The 23,620-nt window shown below is 39.0% G+C and overlaps 1 protein-coding gene across 4 annotated transcripts in view; it reads left to right on the top strand.

Moving 5' to 3' along the window:
• LOC118019268 (serine/threonine-protein kinase TNNI3K) overlaps positions 1-23,620 on the top strand; it is a 306,409-nt gene that overhangs the window by 249,116 nt on the left and 33,673 nt on the right. For all 4 annotated transcript variants that reach the window (XM_035018269.1, XM_035018271.1, XM_035018270.1 and 1 more), the window contains 2 exons: positions 4,449-4,508; positions 7,387-7,556. In XM_035018269.1, the coding sequence (XP_034874160.1) occupies positions 4,449-4,508; positions 7,387-7,556 (230 nt within the window). The remainder of the gene's footprint in view (positions 1-4,448; positions 4,509-7,386; positions 7,557-23,620) is intronic.

The following is a 23,620-nucleotide window of genomic DNA, read 5'->3' as shown; positions in this document are numbered from 1 at the left end:
ACTTTCTAGATAGTGGCATAAACATGTAAATGCCTAGTTATAACACAAAGAAGAATGAAGTAAATCTAAAGAAAGGTACAAAATTATTTTGTGAAATCCCTTGAACACTTTAAGAAGGATATATCTTGTGAATTGGGCTTTGAAGAGGGCAGAGGATTTCTACAGGCAGAGAATAAGAGTTAGATAATTCCAGTCTAAGAAAATAGTAAGAAAAATGCCTTGCATCAGGCAAAAGATTTAATCTCAGTTCACTTCTTCAAACCTACCTGAGCTGCTTAGAGTCTATTCCAGGCATATGTGGTCCAGAGGCCAGCCAAAGACTTAAACAGAATTTATACGCAGATTCTGGGGCTCCCTTTCTTAGACTCTTTTTTTCCAGAATCTCCCCCATTTTCTAGTGCTTATGCATGATAAACAGGATTCTAGGATGACCCCAAGTTCCCTGTCCCCTGGTATACGTACCAAGGATAGTCCTCTCCCCTTGATTATGAGAAGAACCTACAAATATGATTAAATATTACTCCTATAATTATGTTTCCTCATATGGCAAAAGGAAAATTTTCCTGGGTAGGCCTGATCTAATCAGATGGGCTCTTTAAAAGCAGAGAATATTTCTTCAGTTGGTCACAGTGGAAGGAAGAGAAACATGTCCTTGCTGCCCAGGAAGAAGACAAATGGCCCTGTTGTGAGCTACTTATAGGAACCATGTGGCAAGAAACTGTGAGCATTCTCCAGAAGCTGAGAGTCATCCCTAAACAACTATTGGCAAGAAAACAGGAGCCTGAGTCAGACAACCACAAGGAAATGAATAATTCCAATAACCAGTGAGCTTGGAAGAGGCCTTGAGCCTCAGATGAGAATCACAGTGCTAGCTGACACTTTGATTTTAGTCTGGTGAGACCCTGAGCAAAGGACCCAGTTAATTTTCACTCAACTCCTGCCCATAGAAACTATGAGATAATAAAAGGGTGCTGTTTTAAACCACTAAATTTGTGATAATTTGTTACAAAACCATAGCTAATATACTGATTTCCCTGAATTTTGCCCTCTGTTCTTTAAGCAAGCAAACCTGTAGGCTTTCATAAGAATTTTGGTTGTTCCCTAAGATGTAGATGGGGCCTACCCTTAGGGTAAATTTTGTAAAAAAAAAAATAAAAAGATGGAAAACTAACTCCATGCCCTTCCTTTCTTCCAAGTGACTCCCCTCCAGAAGCTCCTGGCTTTTGTTCCCTCTCTACTGCCTTTAGGTAGCTGTCTTTTACATTTTGTCCAGAGCTTATAATTGTCTGGGGGAAGGTTGATCCACTATAAATGCTACCTGTTCATTCAGATTCTGGATACCTTCTGAAGGAGAATGAATATGATTTGCTGGTGGATTAAAAGCAAGAGTATGACAAAGAGAGAAGTCAGAGATTATTCTTTGGTTTTTGGCCTCTGTAAGTGAAAGGATGGAGTTGCCATTTACCAAAGCAGGGAAGACTATAAATATAAGAATTTGCGTATGTGAGTTTAGAGTTTAAGGGAGTATACTGGGCTAGATATAGATATTGGGAGTTGTTTTTTAAAGCCATGAGACAGAATTAAACCCTCAACAAATTAACTCTAAAGAGAGATGAGAAGAGACCCAAAGCTTGAGTCCTGATACAATCCACAATTTAAAGATGAAAAGGAAAAGTGAAACTAATAGAGGAGACTGAGAAAGAATAACTTGAGAAGTAGTGACCCAAATCCAATTAAAGAATGTTTCAGGCACAAAGGAATGATTATCTGCATTTAATGCAGTGCCAAGTAAGATGAGCTTTGAGATGTAACCTTTGAATTTAGCAATGAGGAGGTAGGCCTTTGTATCCTTGACAAGAGCAGGTGTAGCAGAGTGTTACAGAAGAAAGTCTGATTGGGGTGGAGGATACATGGAAGGAGGAAAGTAAGAGACTGCAAATTTAAGCAGTTCTTTGGAGCGATTTTGGTGACTAGAGAAAATGGAGCAGTACCTTGAGGAAGAAGTGGAGTCAAGAGTTTTATTTTGTTGCTTATTTCTTTTTAAGATGGAAGAATTTATAGTATGGTGGTATGTTGATGGGATTAAACAATAGAAAGGGAACATTGGTGATGCAAAGAAGTAGAAAGGGGAATTATTGTTAGAGCAATGCCCTTGAGTAGATTAGCAGGGTTAAGAGTTAGTACACAGTGAAGGAAGTGACCTCAGATAGAAAGGCAAAATTCATCCATAGAAATGCGAGTGAAGGCAAATTATGTGGATTTAGACATTGGTGTGTGGTCAATGTAGTAGTGGGAATTAGACATTTGAAGAAAGAGGAGAAGATACGAAATAGGTATCTGGAGTGTGAGAGAGCGAGTGAGCCAAAAATGTGTGATAGGCTCTCTAGGCAGTACTGAGGGTCCACCTCAGGTTAGAGGGACATGATTTTGAAGTAAGAAAAAATCAAGATTGGGATTTTTTTTTTCTAATGGTATACAAAATGCATGATAAGACAAGGGAGCTGAGGCTGTATGGAAGAGAGTGATTATGATTGCCAATGAAATCTAAGCTAAGTAAGGGAGGAAACAAGGTGAGTAAATGACAGTGAAAAGATAGTAAGATAAGCAAGCAAACCATTAAAAGATTCTTAACTATAGAGGACAAACTGAGGGTTGATGGAGGGAGGTGAGTGAGGGATGAGCTAAATGGGTGATGGGCATTAAGGAGGGCACTTGTGATGAGCACTGGGTGTTATATGTAGGTGATGAATCACTAAATTCTACTCCTGAAACCAATATTACACTACATGTTAACTAAATAGAATTTAAATAAAAACTTGAAACAAAAAAAAAAAGAAAGAAAAGATGGTAAGATGAACAAAAAAATAAGGGATATAGATTAGATGATAGGTAAGTAAGTAGATAGATAGATGCAGACATATGTATGTACGTAGAACAATATTAGCATAAACATGGTTTTTAAGGCAGAGTGATAGATACATGGAGGTTTATTAAATTGTTCTCTAATACTTTAGGGTATATTTGAAAATGTTCAAAACAGAAAGTTGTTTTTTTTTTTAAAGTGGCAAGATGGTTTGTGTGGTTAAAGATTGTTGGAGTCAGGGTTCCAGAAGAAGTAAACTAGAGAGAGAGAAGATTGAGCTTAGATAGTGATCTGATGGAAATTGACAGGATGAAAACTTGGAAGGGTTGTGGACCTTGTTAGTAACAGGATCTAAGACAGGACCCAGGAGCTAAGTGACTACCAGGAAGGTGGAGTGTAAGGTCAAGGCAGAAGAGGAGACAAAGGAACCTAGAGGTCAGGCCATTTTAATGATTACTAGCATGGATAATAAAAGCACTTCGTAGTGTTAGCATGACGGGGAGCCAAACACTAATGCCTTCAAAGAATGAGGGACAGTGACTGATATAATAGCTTCATAAACTGGTGGTTTTTAGAGGAGAAGCCATTTGGAAGTTGCAATGACAGTAAAGAGGACCCAGAGCTCCACTCACCCCAACACCACCCCCACGGACCTAGAGGTACCAGGAATACACAAGAAAAAACAGCTTTCACTTGAGAGGGCTCTGGGGGAAGCAGTGTCCTCAGGGGAGGGCTAGATATTAAGCGAGAAATTGTTCTACTAAGAATCTAAATTAGTTGGTTACTGCACCTGAATGTTAAATTGGGCTATCCACCTCCTGGCAGTAAAAGTTTCATAAAGGAGAAATGATAGGTTATATAGTCCCTAGGATCTGACAAAAGGAGGCATATAAATTCTTCCAAAGAGAACAACATTTTCTAAAATCCTCAGCATTTTTTTCCATAGATCCATAATCATCTTTATATCCCGAGCAACTAGAACAAAGTTTGGAATATAATCAGAACACAATAAATGTTTGTTTAACCAAACTCATCTGACACAGAAGTTCGTAATGAACAGTATCTTTAATGGCAGCTTTTGAATATAAAAAGCTTATCTTAACCCCTAAAATAGGGCATAGTCATGAGGTTTCTATTGATCTTAGCTTTGAATCTGAGATGGCATTTTCAAAATGAAGCTACTTATAAAATTTGCTTTAGCAGTTCTTTTCCTATGACACATTGTGCAGTATATTATAAGGCACTGAGATAGTTAACAGTTTCTAGTATTCACTTTTATTCTTTTCATTTTGAAGAGAAAAACCTGCCATTTAAAAGCATGCAAAGCTAATTAAAGCTTTTCCACTATTTCATTATCTGAATGTAGTTGCAAATTCTGACTTAAAACTCTTATCAGGAGACTCAACATCCCTCCCTGAACAGCAAATGAACATTCAATTAACACTTCAATACAAGTGTATTTTAAATAAAAATATACTTTATTGTTAATCTCATCCTTTACAAATGCAAATACCCAATTTTAAAATCCAAAGAGAGTTACCTCCCTTTTATTCTTTGGGGGAAAAAGTCTTTTCTTTATTTACAGGGAAGACCTGAATTTTCTGAAGTTGTTACCAAGTTAGAAGAGTGTCTCTGCAACATTGAGGTAAGAACTTTAGCTTCTGAAATATGTCCATAAAAAATCTTGAATATCCAAGGGTGTTGGGGAATAGGTATGGGGTTGCTTGTAGAAAGTAGGTATGAAGGTCTATAACTTCATTCATATATTTACCGTGTTCATTAAGTTTCCAGGGTGGACTCACTGAATCTATAGGGACAAAGGCAAATTCAGCATGAATTTGGGCCTTCCAACAAATAATCAGTCAGGCAAATGGGCACAGGCAAGCCCAGCTTGAAAAAATTAATATGTAAAAATTTGAAAGTACAGCAAATATGTTAGAAGGTAATTATTTAAATCAACTTTTTTCTATACAAAAGTTCCTACATACAGTGAAATGTAAGTTAAAATATTAAGCCACTATGCTCAATAAGAAAGGGAAATTATCACTAAAATTAGTGCATAAATTAATTGGGATGCATTGCTTTTATACCGCACATATGTTGCATAAAGTGATATATGTTGGTAATCAGCCTAATGGAATTTTCTTCCCTTAATATCAAGGAGCTGTTTGCTTTAATTTTCTCTCTAATTGCCTTAATTTTCTATACACCTGGTCAGGAGATAGCATTTGAAAATAAGCAAAGAAGCTAACACATGAGCACTAATTCAAAAATAATAATATATTCCCAATGCAAATGAGTGCTGCAAGAGACAGGGGTGGACATCACACATACTGACTCACAAATACATGTGCATATGATGGGAAGGGGCAAAACAGGAGAAACAGCATCAACCTGAGACTGCACAACTAAATCCCAAAGTGGAACCATCCATTTTTTTCCCCTAAAAAAATAAAACAAAAAACAAAAAAAAAAACTCAGCTTAGAGTCACTAGAACCCAGTTTACTGGGAAAGGGTTCCAGGTCTTCAATTGCAGCCTGCAGCTATTGGCTGTCTCATAACTCTTTTTAATGAAACTTCCAAAAAGGAAGTCTTTTATGTAGGACGCAGCTTCAGTCTTTGGACACTAAACGTCCATTCCCTTCTCTTCAGTTCTGAAACATACAAAGCAGAGAAAAGTAGTAGTATAATTCGTGGGGCTTTAGCAGTCCCTACTAACAAGAGCATCTGCCGGAGGCCTTGAATGTTGAGAGACACTTAAAGCTTAAGTTTCAAGTGTCCTCTCACTTTGAACCTTTGTGTTTCACAGGGCAAAACTGCTCCAAGCCTGGGGACATAGCCAGTTAGATGAGAGAGTGGATTCCAGATACAGAGACAATGGTAGGATCTCCTAAACTAGTATGGCTTCTTATATTGACCAAGCCTCTTAGCACAATCTCCACCAGTAGAGATGAAGTATACTCTCCTGCATACTCTATATGCAAAGAGAACTTGCTGGACTGAACTGCACTAAATAATGGCCCAGGATCAGGTTTAAGGGGCTTGATTTGTAAAATTCCATATGTTGGAAGATAAAATGATAGGACATGTCTAACAAGAATTAATATAACATCACATACCAGAGTCAGAGAAATAATAGTAAGAATATCAAATGGTGGAGATATGGTTTAGGAGCATCATGCATGTTAGTAGATAATAAGCTCTTTGGGAGTTAGAATGTGAAGTAGCTGTCTTGCCACAAAATAAAGGATGGGTATCATTCCTCTCTCTTCTGAGATGGCCAAACAAAATAGTACCCAGTTATATCCTTTTAAAGGGATAATTATAACTGGAACACAAATTTTAGGGAAGAGAGATCAGAATGATGAATGGATTGAAAATCAAGTATGTGAGAACCAATTAAAGGAACCAGAGATGCTTGTCCCAGAGAAGAGAAAATTAGGATGAGCCCAAGAGCCGTTTTTTAAACATCTGAAAAATGATCATATGGTGAAAGGATTGGCCTTGTTCTCTATGGGCCAACAGATGGAAATGAAGTGTAATTATGGTTTGTTTTTTTAGGAGAAAGAACTTCCTAATTGTCAGAGTTGTCCTAAGGTAAATGAACGGATCTGGACACAGTGAGGTCCCCATCACTGGAGGCTCCCCATCAGCTTGCATAGCTAACTTAAAAAAGAGGCATAGAAGAGTTTCAATCATTGAAGAGTTTGAAGGTTCATTTCAACACTGACATCACATGATTCTCAAAGCATTACTCAGTAATGTCTTGGCTACTGTGAAGAGCCTAGAATTTACATATATTTTATTTTTAAACCAAAATCTACTGTTGATATGTCTTATGAGATTATAATGTCAAAGCACTAGTGTTCTCAGTTGGGTTAGGTAAACAGCAAGGTCGTCAGAAATTCAAGAAAACTATCTCCTATTTTTTTTTCTTCTCTTTCTCATTTTCTTCCCTCATACTCTTCTATTTTCTAGCTAAACTTAACTATTTGTAACTATTTTTAAAAATTCTCCCCCAACAACTCTCTTTAGTCCTCATGCTTGCCAGACATTAAAGCATCCTTCATTTTATAAAATGGATGTATTCTTGGAAAAGTGTGTAAATTCATTTTACATAAAGGAAATAATTTCATATAAAGGGGATAATTTTAAGCTACAGTTTAAAGGAACTCTGCCATGAATCTCATCATCATAGTGAAAAATGTAATCTTTTAACCATCAAATAATCACCTTCTAAATATCCATGTTATGAATCTGATTTGAGCATACCATGTTTTCTGAAAGATGAGTATAAGTTGAATGGGCCAGCTCTCAGCATAGAACTGGGTCAAAAAAGTAAATTAAGCTAGCCATGTGTTGCCATCAGAGGCCGATAGGAAAAGCCGGAAGCAAGCTGAGATGAATAGAAATTAAAATATGAGAAATCCTAGAATAGAAAGTTAAAATAAATCCATATTCTATTCTATGCTTAAGCCTGTTGGAGTTATGAAAGGACTGAAACTACCCCTTCTTCACTCAGCTGATGTCTCCTGCATCAAGTAACAGCAGCGGGTCTCTCTCACCTTCCTCTTCCTCTGACTGCCTGGCGAGCCGGGGAGGGCCTGGCCGGAGCCACGTGGCAGCGTTAAGGAGTCGTTTTGAATTGGAATATGCTCTGAATGCGAGGTCCTGTGCTGCCTGGTCCCAAAGGTGAGTGGCAATCTAAGCAACAATCTCATGGTCCAGTTAACCAGAATCCCATCAAGATCGTCACCTGATTTGGTTAGTATCAATGGGGGATTTACCACCCCTATGGCAACTTTGAAGTAAGAGTTTTTAGCCCATTTCTCTTATAAGATTCTATTAATGTTATAGGACCAAAAAATAGAAATTGTATTATTTGTTTGTTTAGATTAGATTTCTAAGTTTCAAGTAACAGCAGTTACCTCTAGCTTAAGTGAGAACTGTCTAGCTACAGCAACAAAAGGAATTTATTGAAAGTATTTTGGGGTTATCTTATGGCATCCAAGGAAGGAATCCTTGTGTAGGAACCAAGAAACAGCTTTGAGGATCTGAGCACCACAAAAGTTCAGCATACCGAGGATGATGCTATGACCCAGCAATTCCACTCCCCAGTATATACTCAAAAGAATGAAAAACAGGTACTCAAACAAATACTTGTACTCAAATGTTTATAGCAGCCCTATTCACAACAGCCAAAAGGCGGAAACAACCCAAATATCCATTAACAGATGAGCAGATAAACAAAATGTGATATGCACATAATAAAATATTTTTCGGTCATGAAAAGGAATGACATACTGATACATGCTACAACACGGATGAACCTGGAAAATATGCCTTCATTGGGAAGAAACCAGGCACAGAGACCACATATTATATGATCCTATTTATATGAATATCCTTAAGGATAAGTGTTTGAGTCAGTTCAGGCTGCCATAACAAGATACCATAGATTGGATGGTTTAAAGAACAGAAATGTATCGCTTCTCGGCCTTTTGGCTAAGATCAGGTGTGAAGAACAGAAATGTATTCTCTCGCTGTGGAGGCTGACAATCTGGGATGAGGGTGCCAGCATGGTCAGGCTCTGGTGGGACTTACAGACGCCCATCTTCCCGGCTTGCCGACGGCAGCCTTCTCCCTATGTTCTCACATGGCAAAGAGAGTGCTGCAATCTTTCCACCTGTTTATAAAGGTGTCTGTCCTAGGGGAATCAGGGCTTCACTCTTCTGACCTCATCTAACCTTAGTCGCCTCCGTAAAGGCCCTCTCTCCAATACAGTCACATAAGGGGTCAGTGCTTCAATGTATGGATTTGATGGGAGGGGTACACAACTCAGTCCATAATAGGGAATCCATAAATCCATTAAAAAATTTAAAAAATTAAAAAATAGGGTGCCTGGGTGGCTCAGTTGGTTAAGCGACTGCCTTCGGCTCAGGTCATGATCCTGGAGTCCCGGGATCGAGTCCCGCATCGGGCTCCCTGCTCGGCAGGGAGTCTGCTTCTCCCTCTGACCCTCCTCCCTCTCATGCTCTCTGTCTCTCATTCTCTCTCTCTCTCAAATAAATAAATAAAATCTTTAAAAAAAAAATTTAAAAATAAAAACAAAGCAGACTGGTAGTTGCCAAAGGCTGGGGAGAGAGAGAAATTAGGAGTAATGGCTTAATGATTACAGGGTTTTATTTTGGGGTGATGAAACTATTTTGGAACTAGATAGAGGTGGTTGTAAAACACTGTGAATGTACTAACAGCCACTGAATTGTTCACTTTAAAATGATTAATTGTATGTCATGTGAAGTTTACCTCAAAAAAAAGAGCCAAAAAAGGGGAAAAAACAAACAAACAAAAAAACTTAAGCGAAGGAGCAAGTCAGAAAAAGAGAAAAAAAAGTTCAACATTCTTCCATAGTCAACTCTACCATTTACATGCCCCAGTTCCCAATAGACAGTCTCTTTGTCTCTCAGCTTAACTGTAAAGTTTCAAGCAGAGATACATCAGTTATGTTTTGCCATAATAATTCTCTATAAAATCCACACCAGCATCCAAGGATATATAATCATAAGTACTTATTTTTTTTAAAGATTTTATTTATTTATTTGAGAGAGAGAATGAGATAGAGAGAGCATGAGAGTGGGGAGGGTCAGGGGGAGAAGCAGACTCCCTGCCGAGCAGGGAGCCCGATGCGGGACTCGATCCCGGGACTCCAGGATCATGACCTGAGCCGAAGGCAGTCGCTTAACCAACTGAGCCACCCAGGCGCCCTAATCATAAGTACTTATTTCTTGCTCATGTGTCTGTGAGCTGGTTGTAGGTGGCTTGACGGAGCACAGGTTTTATCCCGGTCTGTCCCACATGTCTCTCCCTGTCTTTGGACCAGCAGCTACCTGAGACATGTTCTTCTCATGGACAAAGGCTTGGAACTCAAGAGGACAGGCCCAACTTCACATGCCCACTTAAGGCTTATGTTCAAGTTGCACCCCATGGCATTCCATGGGCAAGTCACATAGCTGAGTCCAATATCCAATAGGGAGACAAAATAACATAATACTCAGCCTCTAGTAGAAGGAACTGCAGAATCACTTGGCAAAGGGCATAGATACAGAAAGCATAATGAATTAGGAATAAATGCAGTCTGCCCTATGAGAATGCGATTGGCCCTTTTTGGATCAAATGGCCACCCCTGGTCTAAACAAGTGCAGCCGGAGTGGCAGTGGGGTCATATTTCATTAATATAAACAGGGCTGCCAGGTACCCCTATTCTGGATGGGGAATGGCAAAAGCAGTCACTTGTGAGCTGGATGGATACCATAGAAAATATATACTGCAACCCATAGAAGTCTGGAAAAACTGGCTTAAAATCTCTGTTCTTTCACATGAGCTCCAGAGCATTTGCACATGAGTTGCTATACATGTAAACTCTTACACACACATAAATGCTTCCACACTCATTCACACATCCCATCATCACAGTAAAAAGCTTTATCCTGAAGGTGGAGAAAGATTATCTGGAGTTAGCAAGGATCTTACACCATACACAAATTGCTAATGTGGGTTTTTTAGCTATAGCTATTTATTATATTCTTAGTCTAACGAAAGAGTTGCAGCTGCAGCTATGAAGAGATGGGAATCTGAATCATGAAGCCTTTAGTCTACAGAATGTCATAAAATTAAGTATCAGTAGGTTTGATTGATAACCGGGCAAACTGGACACAATTCTTTATTAGATTCCAGTCTCTTATATAATTTCATAAGAGGCCCATAGGCCAAGATTAGATTAGGTTCAGTCACAGCATCGTCTGCTAGTTCCATCTGCTCTTCTTATTCTTTACTTGTGCTTTTAAAATTAATTCTCTGAACAGTCAGATTTTGGTATTTCCAAAACACAGTCCCCTGAAGTCTGTCTACTTTGAAGCAGAGCTTAGGAGCATGAGTTGTGGAATCATACAGACCTGAGGTTCAATCTCAGCTTCGCCATTTACCAGCCCAATGACCTTGGGCAAGTAACTTAAGTTTTATACGTAAAATAGACATAATAATACCAGCTTTTAGGATTGCTCTTGAGCGAGGCAGTATCATCACAGGAGTGGGTGATTGATTAAAAGGTGCCAGGAGACACAACCAAAAAATACAAGTTCCCGTAATGTAGCGAAGTCATACACCTTACAACACATGCACAGCTACACAGCCTGGGGGGCACAGCTGTGCTCCCAAGAGCACCTTCAAGAACCCAGAGAAATATACCACTGTTCATAAAACTGCCCAAATGGGTGTGGGAAAAACCCATCAGGTCTTTTTTTTTTTTTTTTTTTTTTTTAAGATTTTATTTATTTGACAGAGAGAGACAGCGAGAGAGGGAACACAAGCAGCGGGAGTGGGAGAGGGAGAAGCAGGCTTCCTGCTGAGCAGGGAGCCCGATGCGGGGCTTGATCCCAGGACCCTGGGATCATGACCTGAGCCAAACGCAGATGCTTAACGACTGAGCCACCCAGGCGCCCCCGATCAGGTCTTTTGAGATTTTCCTTTTGATAGTCTCCTAAGGCTTCTTACAGCTTTTCTGGCCCTTCACAACTGTTACAGAACTCTGCTGAGTCTTTGTCTCTCTACTTGGTTCAGATTTCTCTTAACAATATAGTACATCCTGAATATTTGCTATGAGGGTACATGGAAGGTCCGTTTGTTAGTTGTACCGTCCCTCTAGCAAGTTCAATCTCTGGACTGCTTGAAATCAATTCCAGAAATAGGTAAAGCGTTCAGCTAAGCTGTAAGATATACTACGGTAGGAATCCTGTGTATTTTATTCATAACCATATCCCTAGTATCTAGCAGTGTGGCTGGCATAAAGTTGATAGGTAATACACATTTGTTTCATAGTTAAAGAATTGGATAAATGGGCTCAGTAAATCATAATTGTTACTAATTCGGAACATAATCAGTGAAAAAGCTTCAACTATTTTCGCTATGCTTTCCATGTATATACCTGTCACTATTGAGTGCCTACTGCATGCTGCGCGCTATTTCAGACCCTTCGAGTAGTCATCTAAGTAAGGCTCAGGAAGTAGGTACTCCAATTTTTATAGATGAGAAAACTGAGCCTCAGGAAGGAGAAGTACCTTTCCTAAGTTTGTGGAGGCAGAGCTGAAATTCTCACCAGAGGCTCTTCAGTGCTTTCTGAATGTCCCTGGCACAGGAGGTGGCACTTTTCAGAAGCTTGATATATTTTGCCAATACTTGTATTTGCTGGACTTCTCCCAGCTTCTTCTGGAAGCCAGTGAGGGAAAGAATTCAGCTACTTCTCCTCCGCCTGCCTTCTCAGCTTTTATTATGAAAGACAGAGCCAGCGATACCAGAGATCGATAGGTCCTTAAAGTCAAAGAGCCTGAGGATATGGGAACGGGAATGGATGGGGTAACTCCAGCAGGGCCTCGAGTTCAACAACCTGGAAGACAGAGGCTCGCAACTTTGGCCGCACAGGAGAATCACCTGGCGAACTTTTACAAGTACCAATGCCTAGGGCCAATTACATCCAAACCCAGGGGCCTGGCACCCAGACATCAGAAGCTTTTAAAGTTTCTCAGATGAAAATAAAAAAAAAAAAAAATACATAAAAGCGAACTTTCCTAGATGATTGCAACATACCCCCAAGTAGGAGGAGCAGGCTAGAAGGGGATGCCGAAGTGCTAACCTGCCCGTCACTTTGGGGGGAGGGGATGCAACCAATGGGATACGCGGAAGAGGAAAGTGAGGGCAGAGGTGACACAGCGGCTGTGACCAACGGACAGCATTTTGAAGGTTGATTACCCGTGGGGTCTCTCCCAGAAATTCTTACAACGTGCAGGTGACTGCTGATCTGAGGGGCATTCTGACTTGTTAAAAGAACAAGGTGTAATTTTTAGCCTGGCATCGTGCTTTTAAAATACGGGTACAAGATTTGGCCTGTGGTCCTGACTAATGTAATGCTCCCAATTCTGGGCCTCGCAGCCCTCCACAATGTCTTAAAAATGGTACATTTATTTTTCAGTTTTGGGTTATGAAGTTCACAGCCAGTAGTTTTATAACGCATGATTTGATGGGGGGTTTTGGTTGTTGTTTATTTGCATATTGGTTTTTAATGGTTATTATTTTCCTTCACAAAATACATGTCAAGATGAGAAATTGTCAGATTACTTTCTCCACAGTTGATAGGGATCTACTAGTTGCCACTGAAACCACCAATTGTTGCAATCTGAGATTGAGGAAGGCGCTCCTGAAGTCCTGCCTCTTAAAATATTGTGTGTCTCTAGATATATTTGGAAAACTAAGCATGTGGCACTTGCCCCTCCCACTGGGTATGAAATCTCTCCCATCTTGTGCATGGATTACATCATGTAAATTTAGAAATGACAAAGCGATACACAACCTTTCAGATGCGAAAACCAATTAGTGTTTGTGTGGGACTGGGCTCTGAGAATAGAATGCTATGACCTAGTTAGCTGTCCAGGAGAAGAAAACCAGAGATCCAGGGACAGCAACTGTAAAACAGATGCATTTGGAATTAATTTCTCACATTACCAAAGGGTCCATCAAAGAGTTCCTTTAAATAGAAAGCTTGCCTAGTCCACTTGGAATGCAATTCAACTTATAAAAGTTGAATGTAAGTTATAAAATTTTAATTTACACATAGTTTTCCCGGAATGCAGCAATTGTGTAAGATGATAGCACCCTGAAACTGATGTTCCTAGGAGGAATGAAGAAAAGGAGAGTGGTGCGGGGGTTGTGGCCATTTGCTGTCCTGGAGCAGAATGTTTATCAAGTAGGAGCAATAGGGTCTCTTCCTTATCACCAAAGGTCAGCGCTCCCCTTTTTAATCTATCACCTCTCCTACATGCTTCTTTGTACTGAAACTTCCCTCAGTCTCCTTAAATGTGCTCTTTTCTTTCCTTCCCTTCCTCATCCCCACTTTATTTCTCTTGCCAGCTCACCACAATCAGCAGTTTCAGCAACGAGCTAATGACCACTTTAAACTCCTCCTACCTTGCTTCTCTCATCTTCATGAGTTTTCTTGTGATTTCATACAATCCATAGCTCCAGCCTCTCTCTCTCAATCTCTCTCTCTCACACACACACACATACACACACACACAGAGTTAACCCCCAGTCTCTATGTCCCACCTCAACTGCTCTGCTTCCTTTGTCTTTAAACTTCTCTCCCATTCTAGCTTCCTTATGACCTTAGTTCACTTAACCCTCTACTACCAGCAAATAACCTTCCTTCTACAGAACTCCAATGATATCATTACCCTACTTTAAAACCACCAATAATTCTCCATTACCTCTAAAATTAAGTGAAATTATGTCATCCTGGAATCCCAAATGATCAATGGTATATTTTCCAGTGATACCTCCCACTGAGCATCGTATGTCCCAGTGGTTCTAAGCAGAGAGATATTGTCATTTCTTCTCTTCTCAAATGAGTACTGAACTTCCTACAATGTTTTGGACAATCCCACAAAATAAGGAATTATCCTGCACAAACTAGCAATAGCATCCCTGGTAACACACACCTAGACAAATTAGAAGTTCTACTATATCCCATACATTCCATGTTTAACCTACTGTTACCCTATCCCTGTATCCTATATTTTTTAACCTTGACACCTTGCCCAATCTTGTCAATATATTAATAAGCCTTCAGTAATAGCTCAGTCAGCTTAATCACATCATAAGTGAGCCTTGTCTGAGGCTACCCGATCCCCACCTATGCCTTACCAAAGGCCACAGCATTTTGTGCCACTTTATGCGCTTATATTATTTTGTCTTATAATTATTTATTTTTAGTTCATAAATACTTCAAGGACAGGGGAGGGTATGTGCTCTGGTAAGCGCTGTGAATTGTGCAAGGCTGTTGAATCTCAGATCTGTACCTCTGAAACAAATAATGCAATATATGTTAAGAAAAAAAAAAAAAGAAGAAGAAGAAGAATGTAGCAGGAGGGGAAGAATGAAGGGGAGGAAATCGGAGGGGTAGACGAACCATGAGAGACGATGGACTCTGAAAAACAAACTGAGGGTTCTAGAGGGGAGGGGGGTGGGAGGATGGGTTAGCCTGGTGATGGGTATTGAAGAGGGCACGTTCTGCATGGAGCACTGGGTGTTATGCACAAACAATGAATCATGGAACACTACATCTAAAACTAATGATGTAATGTGTGGGGATTAACATAACAATAAAAAATTTAAAAAAATACTTCAAGGACAGAAATTGTCTTCTCTTTTGTTTTTATTCAGGTGCCTACAATATCTCATTTATAATTTAACTGTATGTGGTGAATACTAAATATATTTATTTATAATAAATTAGGGAAATCATTAGTTGGGCCATGAATGCCATGCTTTGTATTTCTGCATTTTAAGTGAGTAAAACTCTGGCACTCAGCAGTTTTTGACCCCTACATTACTATCAAGTTCAGATATGTTCTTATCCAAAATAATGAATCACCAGATAATTCAGACTTCTTTCTACACCACTCTGTCACCATTAGAGCATTAAATGTCTACCTATTTCTTTTTAATGAACAAAAGGATAGAATGGAGGTACCTGAACTGTGTGAGGAGAGAAGTGACTGATTGATTCATTCCCAGTGTGTTAACAAAAAGAGAGAGAGAGAGATTGCTTTTTGTTGAGGTAGTTAGGAGAAGTCTCAATGAAGAGGCAGATGATGGAGATGTGGTCTAGGTATAAAGAGAACAGGATGAACAAACATGAAATAATGATTACAAACTTTCTTTTTCTTCTTTCCTAAGAAAAATAATAAAAATAAAAATAAAATACAAGGGCATCCCTTCCCCAACTGATGTATAATAGTAGTTCTTTCATTCATCAAGGATCTACATTTAGATAGATCTGTTTTCAGTTTTTCTACTCTGTTCCATTGAAATATTTGTTTATCCCTATGTCAGTAATACACAATTTTAATTACAGTAGCATTTTTAAAGTCTTGATATCTGGTAAGGTATGTCTCATCTTGGCTTTCTTGATTTTTCTTGGCTTTCACTCTTCCATATAGATTTTATAATCAGCTTGCATTTTATACACACACAAAAAATAAGATTTTGATTATAGATTTTTTCAAGTTTATTTTTTTATTTTTTTAGTAATCTCTATACCCAATGTGGGGCTCAAACTCATGACCCTGAGATCAAGAGTCTCATACTCTCCTGCATGAGCCAGCCAGGTACCCCAGATTATAGATATTTTAAACCTATAGATCAATATGGAAAGATCTGACATCTTTATGATATTGGGTCTCCCCTCCCATGAACTTAGTGGATTTTTCCATTTATTTAAATGTTCTTTAATATCTTTTAGTTAGATTTTATAATCTTCTCTGTAAGGTTCTTATATACCTTTTGCTACTCCCACTGGTTGTTATATTCACTGATTGCTTGTTACATTCACTGATTGCTGAAATAATTTGAATTCATTACTACCATATTATTTTATTCTCTCTAGTTTTTTCTTTTTTCTCACCCTACCCTTTTTTTGTTTTTCTTTGGATTCTTTGAATATGCACTCTGTTTTTCTTTTTTTGTTGTTTTTAAAAACTTGTATTTTTTTATTTAAATTCTATTTAAATAACATATAATGTATTATTAGTTTCAGAGGTAATTTAGTGATTCATCAGCTGCATATAACACCCAGGGCTCATTACATCAAGTGCCTCCTTAATGCCCATCACCCAGTTACCCCATTCCCCCACCCACCTCCCCTCCAGCAACCCTGTTTACTTCTTAGAGTTAAGAGTCTGTTATGGTTTGTCTCCCTCTGTTTTCATCTTATTTTTCCTTCCCTTCCTCTATATTCATCTGTTTTGTTTCTTAAATTCCATATATGAGTGAAATCATATGATATTTGTCTTTCCCTGACTGACTTATTTCACTTAGCATAATACCCTCTAGTTCCATCCACGTCATTGCAAATGGCAAGATTTCATGCTTTTTGATGGCTGAGTAATATTCTATTATATGTATATATACACCACATCTTCTTTATCCATTCATCCGTTGATGGACATCTGGGCTCTTTCCATGTTTTGGCTATTGTGGACATTGCTGCTATAAACATTGGAGTGCATGTGCCCCTTTGAATCACTATGTTTTTACCTTTGGATAAATACCTAGTAGTGCAATTGCTGGGTTGTAGGGTAGCTCTAAAATTTTCAATTTTCAATTTTTTGAGGAACCTCCATACTGTCTTCCAGAGTAGCTGCACCAGTTTGCATTCCCACCAACAGTGTAGGAGGGTTCCCCTTTCTCCGCATCCTCAACATCTGTTGTTTCCTGAGTTGTTAATTTTAGCTTGGATATGTGCTCTGTTTTTCTATTCTTGGTGGGTGCCTAGAAACTTTAACATATTTAACTTAACAAATTCTGTATTTAATATATTTGTTATTAAAACAGAAGATCTCCCAAACAAAAGGTTTTAGAGCATTTTAGTTGCAAATCATTCTCTCCTGAATTATATGATATTTCTGTCCATTATTTTAGTTTCATCATGATTTTTTAAATTCTACATCTTAGGTATTATTTTATTGTTTTATCCAGCTATGGTTCATTTAGACTTCCCCATATTAACTGCATCATTATTAATTGCACTTATATTTCACACCTTCCTCCTAGATCATTTTCCTTTTCCTCAAATACATCTTTAAAAATTCCTTTAACATGACTCTATTAGAAGTACACATGTGAAAACACCCTTATCCCTCTTTCTTGAAAGGTACTTTAGTGAATATGGGATTTGAGGTGTTTAATTACTTTTCCCCTATACTTCCAAGATGCATTCAACATGTTTTTGACCCTCCTTGCTTCTGGTAAACTTTCATCTGTGGATCTAATTTGTTCTTTTATTTTCAATCTACCCTAAATTGCGGTTAGCACTTCTCTTTGTCTTTGGTATCCTACATTTAACTATGTGGTATATAGTTTTCATGGATTTAATGTATCTTGCTTTGAATTTCTTGGGTGTCCAGCATCTGAGAATTGGCATCTTTTATACACTCTAGATAATCCCTCACCACTACCTCTGCTAATATTTCTGTTCTCCATCTTCTTTATTTTCCCTTTCTGGAACTCTAGAAGTATTTTAGATCTTTTCACTCTATTTTCCACATTCCTCAATGTCTTTATATATATTTCCCATGATTTACTTTTTCTATGATGCCTTCTGGTAATTTCTTCAAATCTGTCTTCCAGTTCACATATTGTCTTGGTAACTGGATCTAATATGTTGTTCTGTTCATTACATTTCAATTTCAACTTATTTCTAATTTCTATTCAATATCTAGAAAATGTGTGTGTGTGACAGTTTTGAAAGTCCCATGTTTTTTCCACATGCTTTTAATGGATTATTTTCTTTTTTCAAACACATTTATTTTATATTCCATATCTGAATGTCTGTTGTTTCTAATCTCTGCAGTCTTTATGTAACTAATTATGTAGTTCATTGTTTCTGCTAATTCTTGCTCCTGGTTTCATCACATGTTTAGAGATTTGTGTGAGCTCAGGTTCCTTGGAACTTTATCTCCAGCAAATTTTTTGGCCCTGATTTGGTGTAGGTTAGCTCACAGATGCTCTGTGTTTGCTCTTGCTAATTATATAGGTCCACTAAGCCATAGGACCACTTCAAAACTTCCACTTGGAGTTTTTCATAAAATACATGCAGTAGTATTTTCTATTTTAAAACTTGGATCTTTGTGGACTGTGGATGGGACTTCGGAGGGTAAATATTTCATTCTTTAACTTTTTTTTCATTTTACCTGGATCCAAGGACAAAATGGACATTTATCCTCTGCATCTCTTAACTTAGAGTGGAATTTATTTTTCCTGGTTCACCCTGGGGTGGTCCTTTGCAGATTTTAGCTTTACACCGTTGCTTCTTATCTGACCTCCCACCTTGCTTAAACCCAGGCTGTGTTTCCCCCTGTGTGGTTCAGCAAAATTTAAGCTTTAGACCAACAAGAATCAGTATCTTCCTAGCACCTGGAATTATACTGACCTGGAATTATAATTTTAGCCAATCATTTACTTTTTCACTGGTATCTACACTAACTGTAAATATCATGAGGGCATGAGCTTCTTTTATCATGATAGGCCCTCACAAACATTAATGCTGTTTACTCTTCACCACGGTCTTGTGAAGTGGGCCTTGTGGTTTCCATTTTCCAGGTAACACAAATGGAGACTCCAATGATTTAAGTAATTTGTATGAAACTACATGGTGGGAAAATGGTAGTTAATAGTTGAACCTGGGCCTGCTCATAGAGTTTCCCTTACACCATGCTGTCTCTGGGGGCTTGGCCTGACCAGAATGTTTGAACCATCTGTAGGAAGCAGGAACTTGTATACCCTGGTTTGGGCTTTGGGAATCAATGGGCTTTGGGAGCTGCCTACCCCCAAAGATCTTCCAGCTCCACTGGAACCTAGAGTACTCTCAGTCTGCGGCCAATACAACCTTTGACTGCAGGGAAATTGTCCCTTCTCACTCTGACTACCTCTAATCCTGGCTAGTGTACTTCAGTTTATGCCTGCTCATGACAGACCTTTAGAACCAGTGGCCTGCACTGATAGAGATACAGCTTGAACACAGCGAACTCCGTATCTGCTGCACACGCACCAGCTTGCCAGGGTCTAACCCTGCCCTCTCTGTCTTCTTTAATCATGTCTCTGGAAACCAGTCTGACTCCCTGGCCACATTTTAAAAGCCACAAAAACCAATCAGAACATATAAAAAGATAAATTCTTCCCTTCTAGACAACATGGGACCAGTTTTAAGGATAACTCTACTTTAGTATGATTCCTTTATTTAATTAAATACATTGCAAAATTAGGCCTCTTTTTTTTTTCATTTCTTCATCAAATATATTCTCTAGTACAGTAGTCAGTTGCATTCACTGTATTTTCTTTTTTTTTTTTTAAGATTTTATTTATTTATTTGAGAGAGAGAGCATGAGAGGGGGGAGAGTCAGAGGGAGAAGCAGACTCCCTGCTGAGCAGGGAGCCCGATGTGGGACTCGATCCCAGGACCCTGGGATCATGACCTGAGCCGAAGGCAGTCGTTTAACCAACTGAGCCACCCAGGTGCCCCACTGTATTTTCTTTTAAGGAATTTTTAGCTGACATTTTGGAGCAACAAATAACCTATGTAATGATGAGGGTTTCAAGAATTTTTTAACCCTGGAAATGAAAATAAACACTGCCCTTTCTCACTCATAAACACAACCTTCCAGCTGATTCCACACAGAAACAATTTTAAGATTTATAAATGTAAGGAGACAATAGAAAGATAGCATCTTTCGTTCCTGAACTGTCTCTTTACTTACTAAAGCTTGTTGATTTAAAATATGACATATAAAGAATTTACAGAAGACCTCGGTGTGTATCAGAGCATCACAGTAGTATGTGACTTTCACTTCAGCAATGTCTTCTGAGCTTGTAGGAAGAGTTGCCTTCCTAACTCATGGCAAGTTCTACGAGCCTTGCTCACATTGTTTGTATAATGAGGAGAGTAAAATGTTGCTTGCCTAATCTAGGGACAAGAAAACTTTTTTTCTCAGGATAGTTATCACCTCTAGGATGTGTAATTTTTGTGACATTCACTTGCTGAGGGTCAGTTATCAAGCTCATTAAGGGTCTGCACTGAAAAAATATAAAAGCCAAAGGAGAGCTGCTAGAATCAAGCAAGTGACATAATGCCTGTCAGTTGCCTTTTATCTCTTTCTTTTTAAGCTCAAATCTTTTTGAGGTGCCCATAAATCTTTCTAATTAATAAAAGCAGAAAATTTCTTAATGCCACAGGGTATGGGGTTGAGAGAGAAAAATACACAGTTGTTCACACTGATATGAGGGTGTGAAAGTACTTGGTACACCCTCCTCATTATGTCCCCAAATGTCATGTCATAAGGAGGCAAGATTAAAGAAAGTGGAGAGGGGTCTTGCGGGAAGTTAAAACTATCTCCATGAAGGGCCAAACAATTAGCATAGCTATCTATTTATATTTGTATACCTCTCCACCACAGCCCTAGGTGCCATACCCAGAAAGCACTGCAGTGAAATAAGCAATTCCCAAATGCACACATACATACAAAAAGTGGAAAGAAAACTATAAATTGATTGCTAGTGCCCTCTGCATTTTATGCTGCTGATATCCTACAAATCATCACAACTGGAAATAGTCTGTGCTGAAATGTGATAGAGCTCTACGTAAGAACTTCCTTTCAACCCACGTAAACCCAGAGCAATCAATCTTATTAGAGGTTCTTTCCTAGTTGCCTTGCTCTCTAGCGCCACCTAGCAATCAGTTGAGAAATCACACGTGGGGCCTCCGGCGGTACTAAGGAAAGAGGCTTCGAGATTTCACACTGAACAAAGGCTGAAGTCAGCCTTAAAGTTAGGAGCATGTGAAAAAATGTCATTCCTTTCCTTCAGTTCCTTGACTTTTAAAACCACCCTTAGTTGGAAACAGCCTTTTTTCCATGAAAAATATAAAAGAACATCAAACAAAATATTCTGTTCAGAAGACGAAGTGATGAAAAATGGGAAATTAATAATAAAGTGAAAATATGAGAAGAGCCCTACGTGTGTAAAATTGGCACCTTTTTATAAGTTTAAGGACCTGAATTTATTGTCAGGCATAAAAGATTTACATGAAAAGAGTGAGCGAGTGACAGATTCAGGTTACAACAGGCACTTGGGAGAGAATGAGATGCTGCTCTCTGTGTGGCTCTTCTGATGCTGTATTTTCATGTTCTTCTCTATCCTTCAGCAGTGCTTGTTAGCAACCTAAAATGGGCTCCCTCGTAACCCAAAGGGTGAGCTGGAGTGCATTTCCCTCTTCAAGTGTTTTGTAATACTAATTAACTAATTCCCAGCCACGGGAAGGGAACCTGCAAAGATTCACCAGAGGCAAACTGCTAAATAAACGGTAACAGATTTCTCAGTTTTCAATTAGATGAAATGACATATTGGGACAATGAATAGCCTGACTTCCTTTTTTTTTTTTAAAGATTTTATTTATTTGACAGAGAGAGAGTTAACAAGAGCAGAAACAAGCAGGTGGAGTGGGAAAGGGAGAAGCAGGCTTCCCGCTGAGCAGAGAGCCCCATGTGGGGCTCGATCCCAGGACCCTGGGATCATGACCTGAGCCGAAGGCAGACGTTTAACTGACTGCACCACCCAGGCGCCCCTGAATAGCCTGACTTTCTAACGATGAGAGTTTTATGAGTTTTTTTTATTCCATTCATAACCAAAACCGGAGGCCCAGGCCCACTCTTGGTACATCAAAGCCCACAGATCCTGCCTTTGGTGGTGACACTTGTGTATGACCGAAAGCAAGCCTTGGTCCAAAAAGGCTGCTTTTGAGACCAAAAAGGTCCAAAAAGCGTACCTTTTGAGACTGCTTCTGCTCTACTGAAATGTCTGACAGGACACAGCACGAGGACCAGAGAGAACAACCGGCCTAATTAAATCTGTACAGGCAGCTCTGAGCGCTGTTCAACCACCGTTGCTCCAGCTCTGGCCCTGCCCTGCTCCCTCCCGACTCCAGTGTTTGTGCTGTGAATCTCTTGCTAGCATGGCAACTGTTGCTATGTTTGCAGTAATAAGAAGTGGGTGATGCTGGTGTCTCTGGAATGATTCAGATACAAGAGCAATGATTTCTAAATAGATTTCTGAAGCAGCTCTTACAATGGCTGTGCACAGCTTAACAGGTTTAATTCCTCATAGATGTTTTTTTTTTCTTTGCACGTTTTGCACCTTCCATGCGGACTCATTCTAACCCCCATATAAAGCAAAAATGACAACATGATTCCTTTTCCTTTGCTACTATTTGAAACAGAAAGTTTTTTTGTTAAAGAAGACATTTCACAAGTTATTGTTTCTTATTTATCTCCTTGGCAACTATGGGATTTTTTTCTTGGTATGTAGGTAAGCAGCTAAAACAAACAAAAAAATGGTGGATCCAGACAAAAGATAATTCCTGTATTAACCAAAGTGGAATGAAAAATCTCTATCATTAATATTTGTGATGTTAGCTGAACATTTTCTATTAATGAGCAGATGTTTTAAAGGCCTCAATTGCAAAGAAGTACAAAAAATTCACTAACAGATATGTTTATCTTCCTGAATCCTCTTCCAAAGAGACAACAACAAAAAAAAAAAAAAAAAGAAGAAGAAGAAGGAGAAGAAGAAGAAGAAGGAAGGAAGGAAGAAAAAAAATCTTCCTATTTTGGCCTCAATCAGGCACCAATTTGCCAGCCAGTGTTAAGTACCCCCCTACTTAAAACTGGCTGCTAACACAGCCTGGGCCCTCGGGGAGATAATAATTGAGATGAGGCCATGTTCATTGACAGCAATATTAACTTGGTCAAAAAAGGAAAAGAGAAGACACATTAAGTATTTTGATCACTTATTAGGTTCCAGACACTATTGTGCATTTTTTCTTCACCAGTCATATCAGTGACTTATCACAACTCTTCTACAAGGTAGGAATTATTTATCAGTAGTCCACAAATGAGAAAACTGGAGCACAGAAAGGATAAATAGCCTGCCCAAGGCTTTGCAACTGGTAAAGAGCAGGGCCAACACTGAGCCTAGATCAGTCTGACTCCAAAGCCCATGATCTCTTGACTACTTGCTGTCTGCTGCAGTGTGAAATGGAGAGCTGCCTCATACTAATCACTGTGTGGCATGGACAAGTCCCTTCCTTGCCTGGGTGTCAG

Source organism: Mirounga leonina, unplaced genomic scaffold (genome assembly GCF_011800145.1).
Source record: "Mirounga leonina isolate KUSES-001 unplaced genomic scaffold, KU_Mleo_1.0 Mir_173, whole genome shotgun sequence".
Taxonomy (NCBI): domain Eukaryota; kingdom Metazoa; phylum Chordata; class Mammalia; order Carnivora; family Phocidae; genus Mirounga; species Mirounga leonina.
This window is presented reverse-complemented; position numbering and strand designations above follow the sequence as displayed.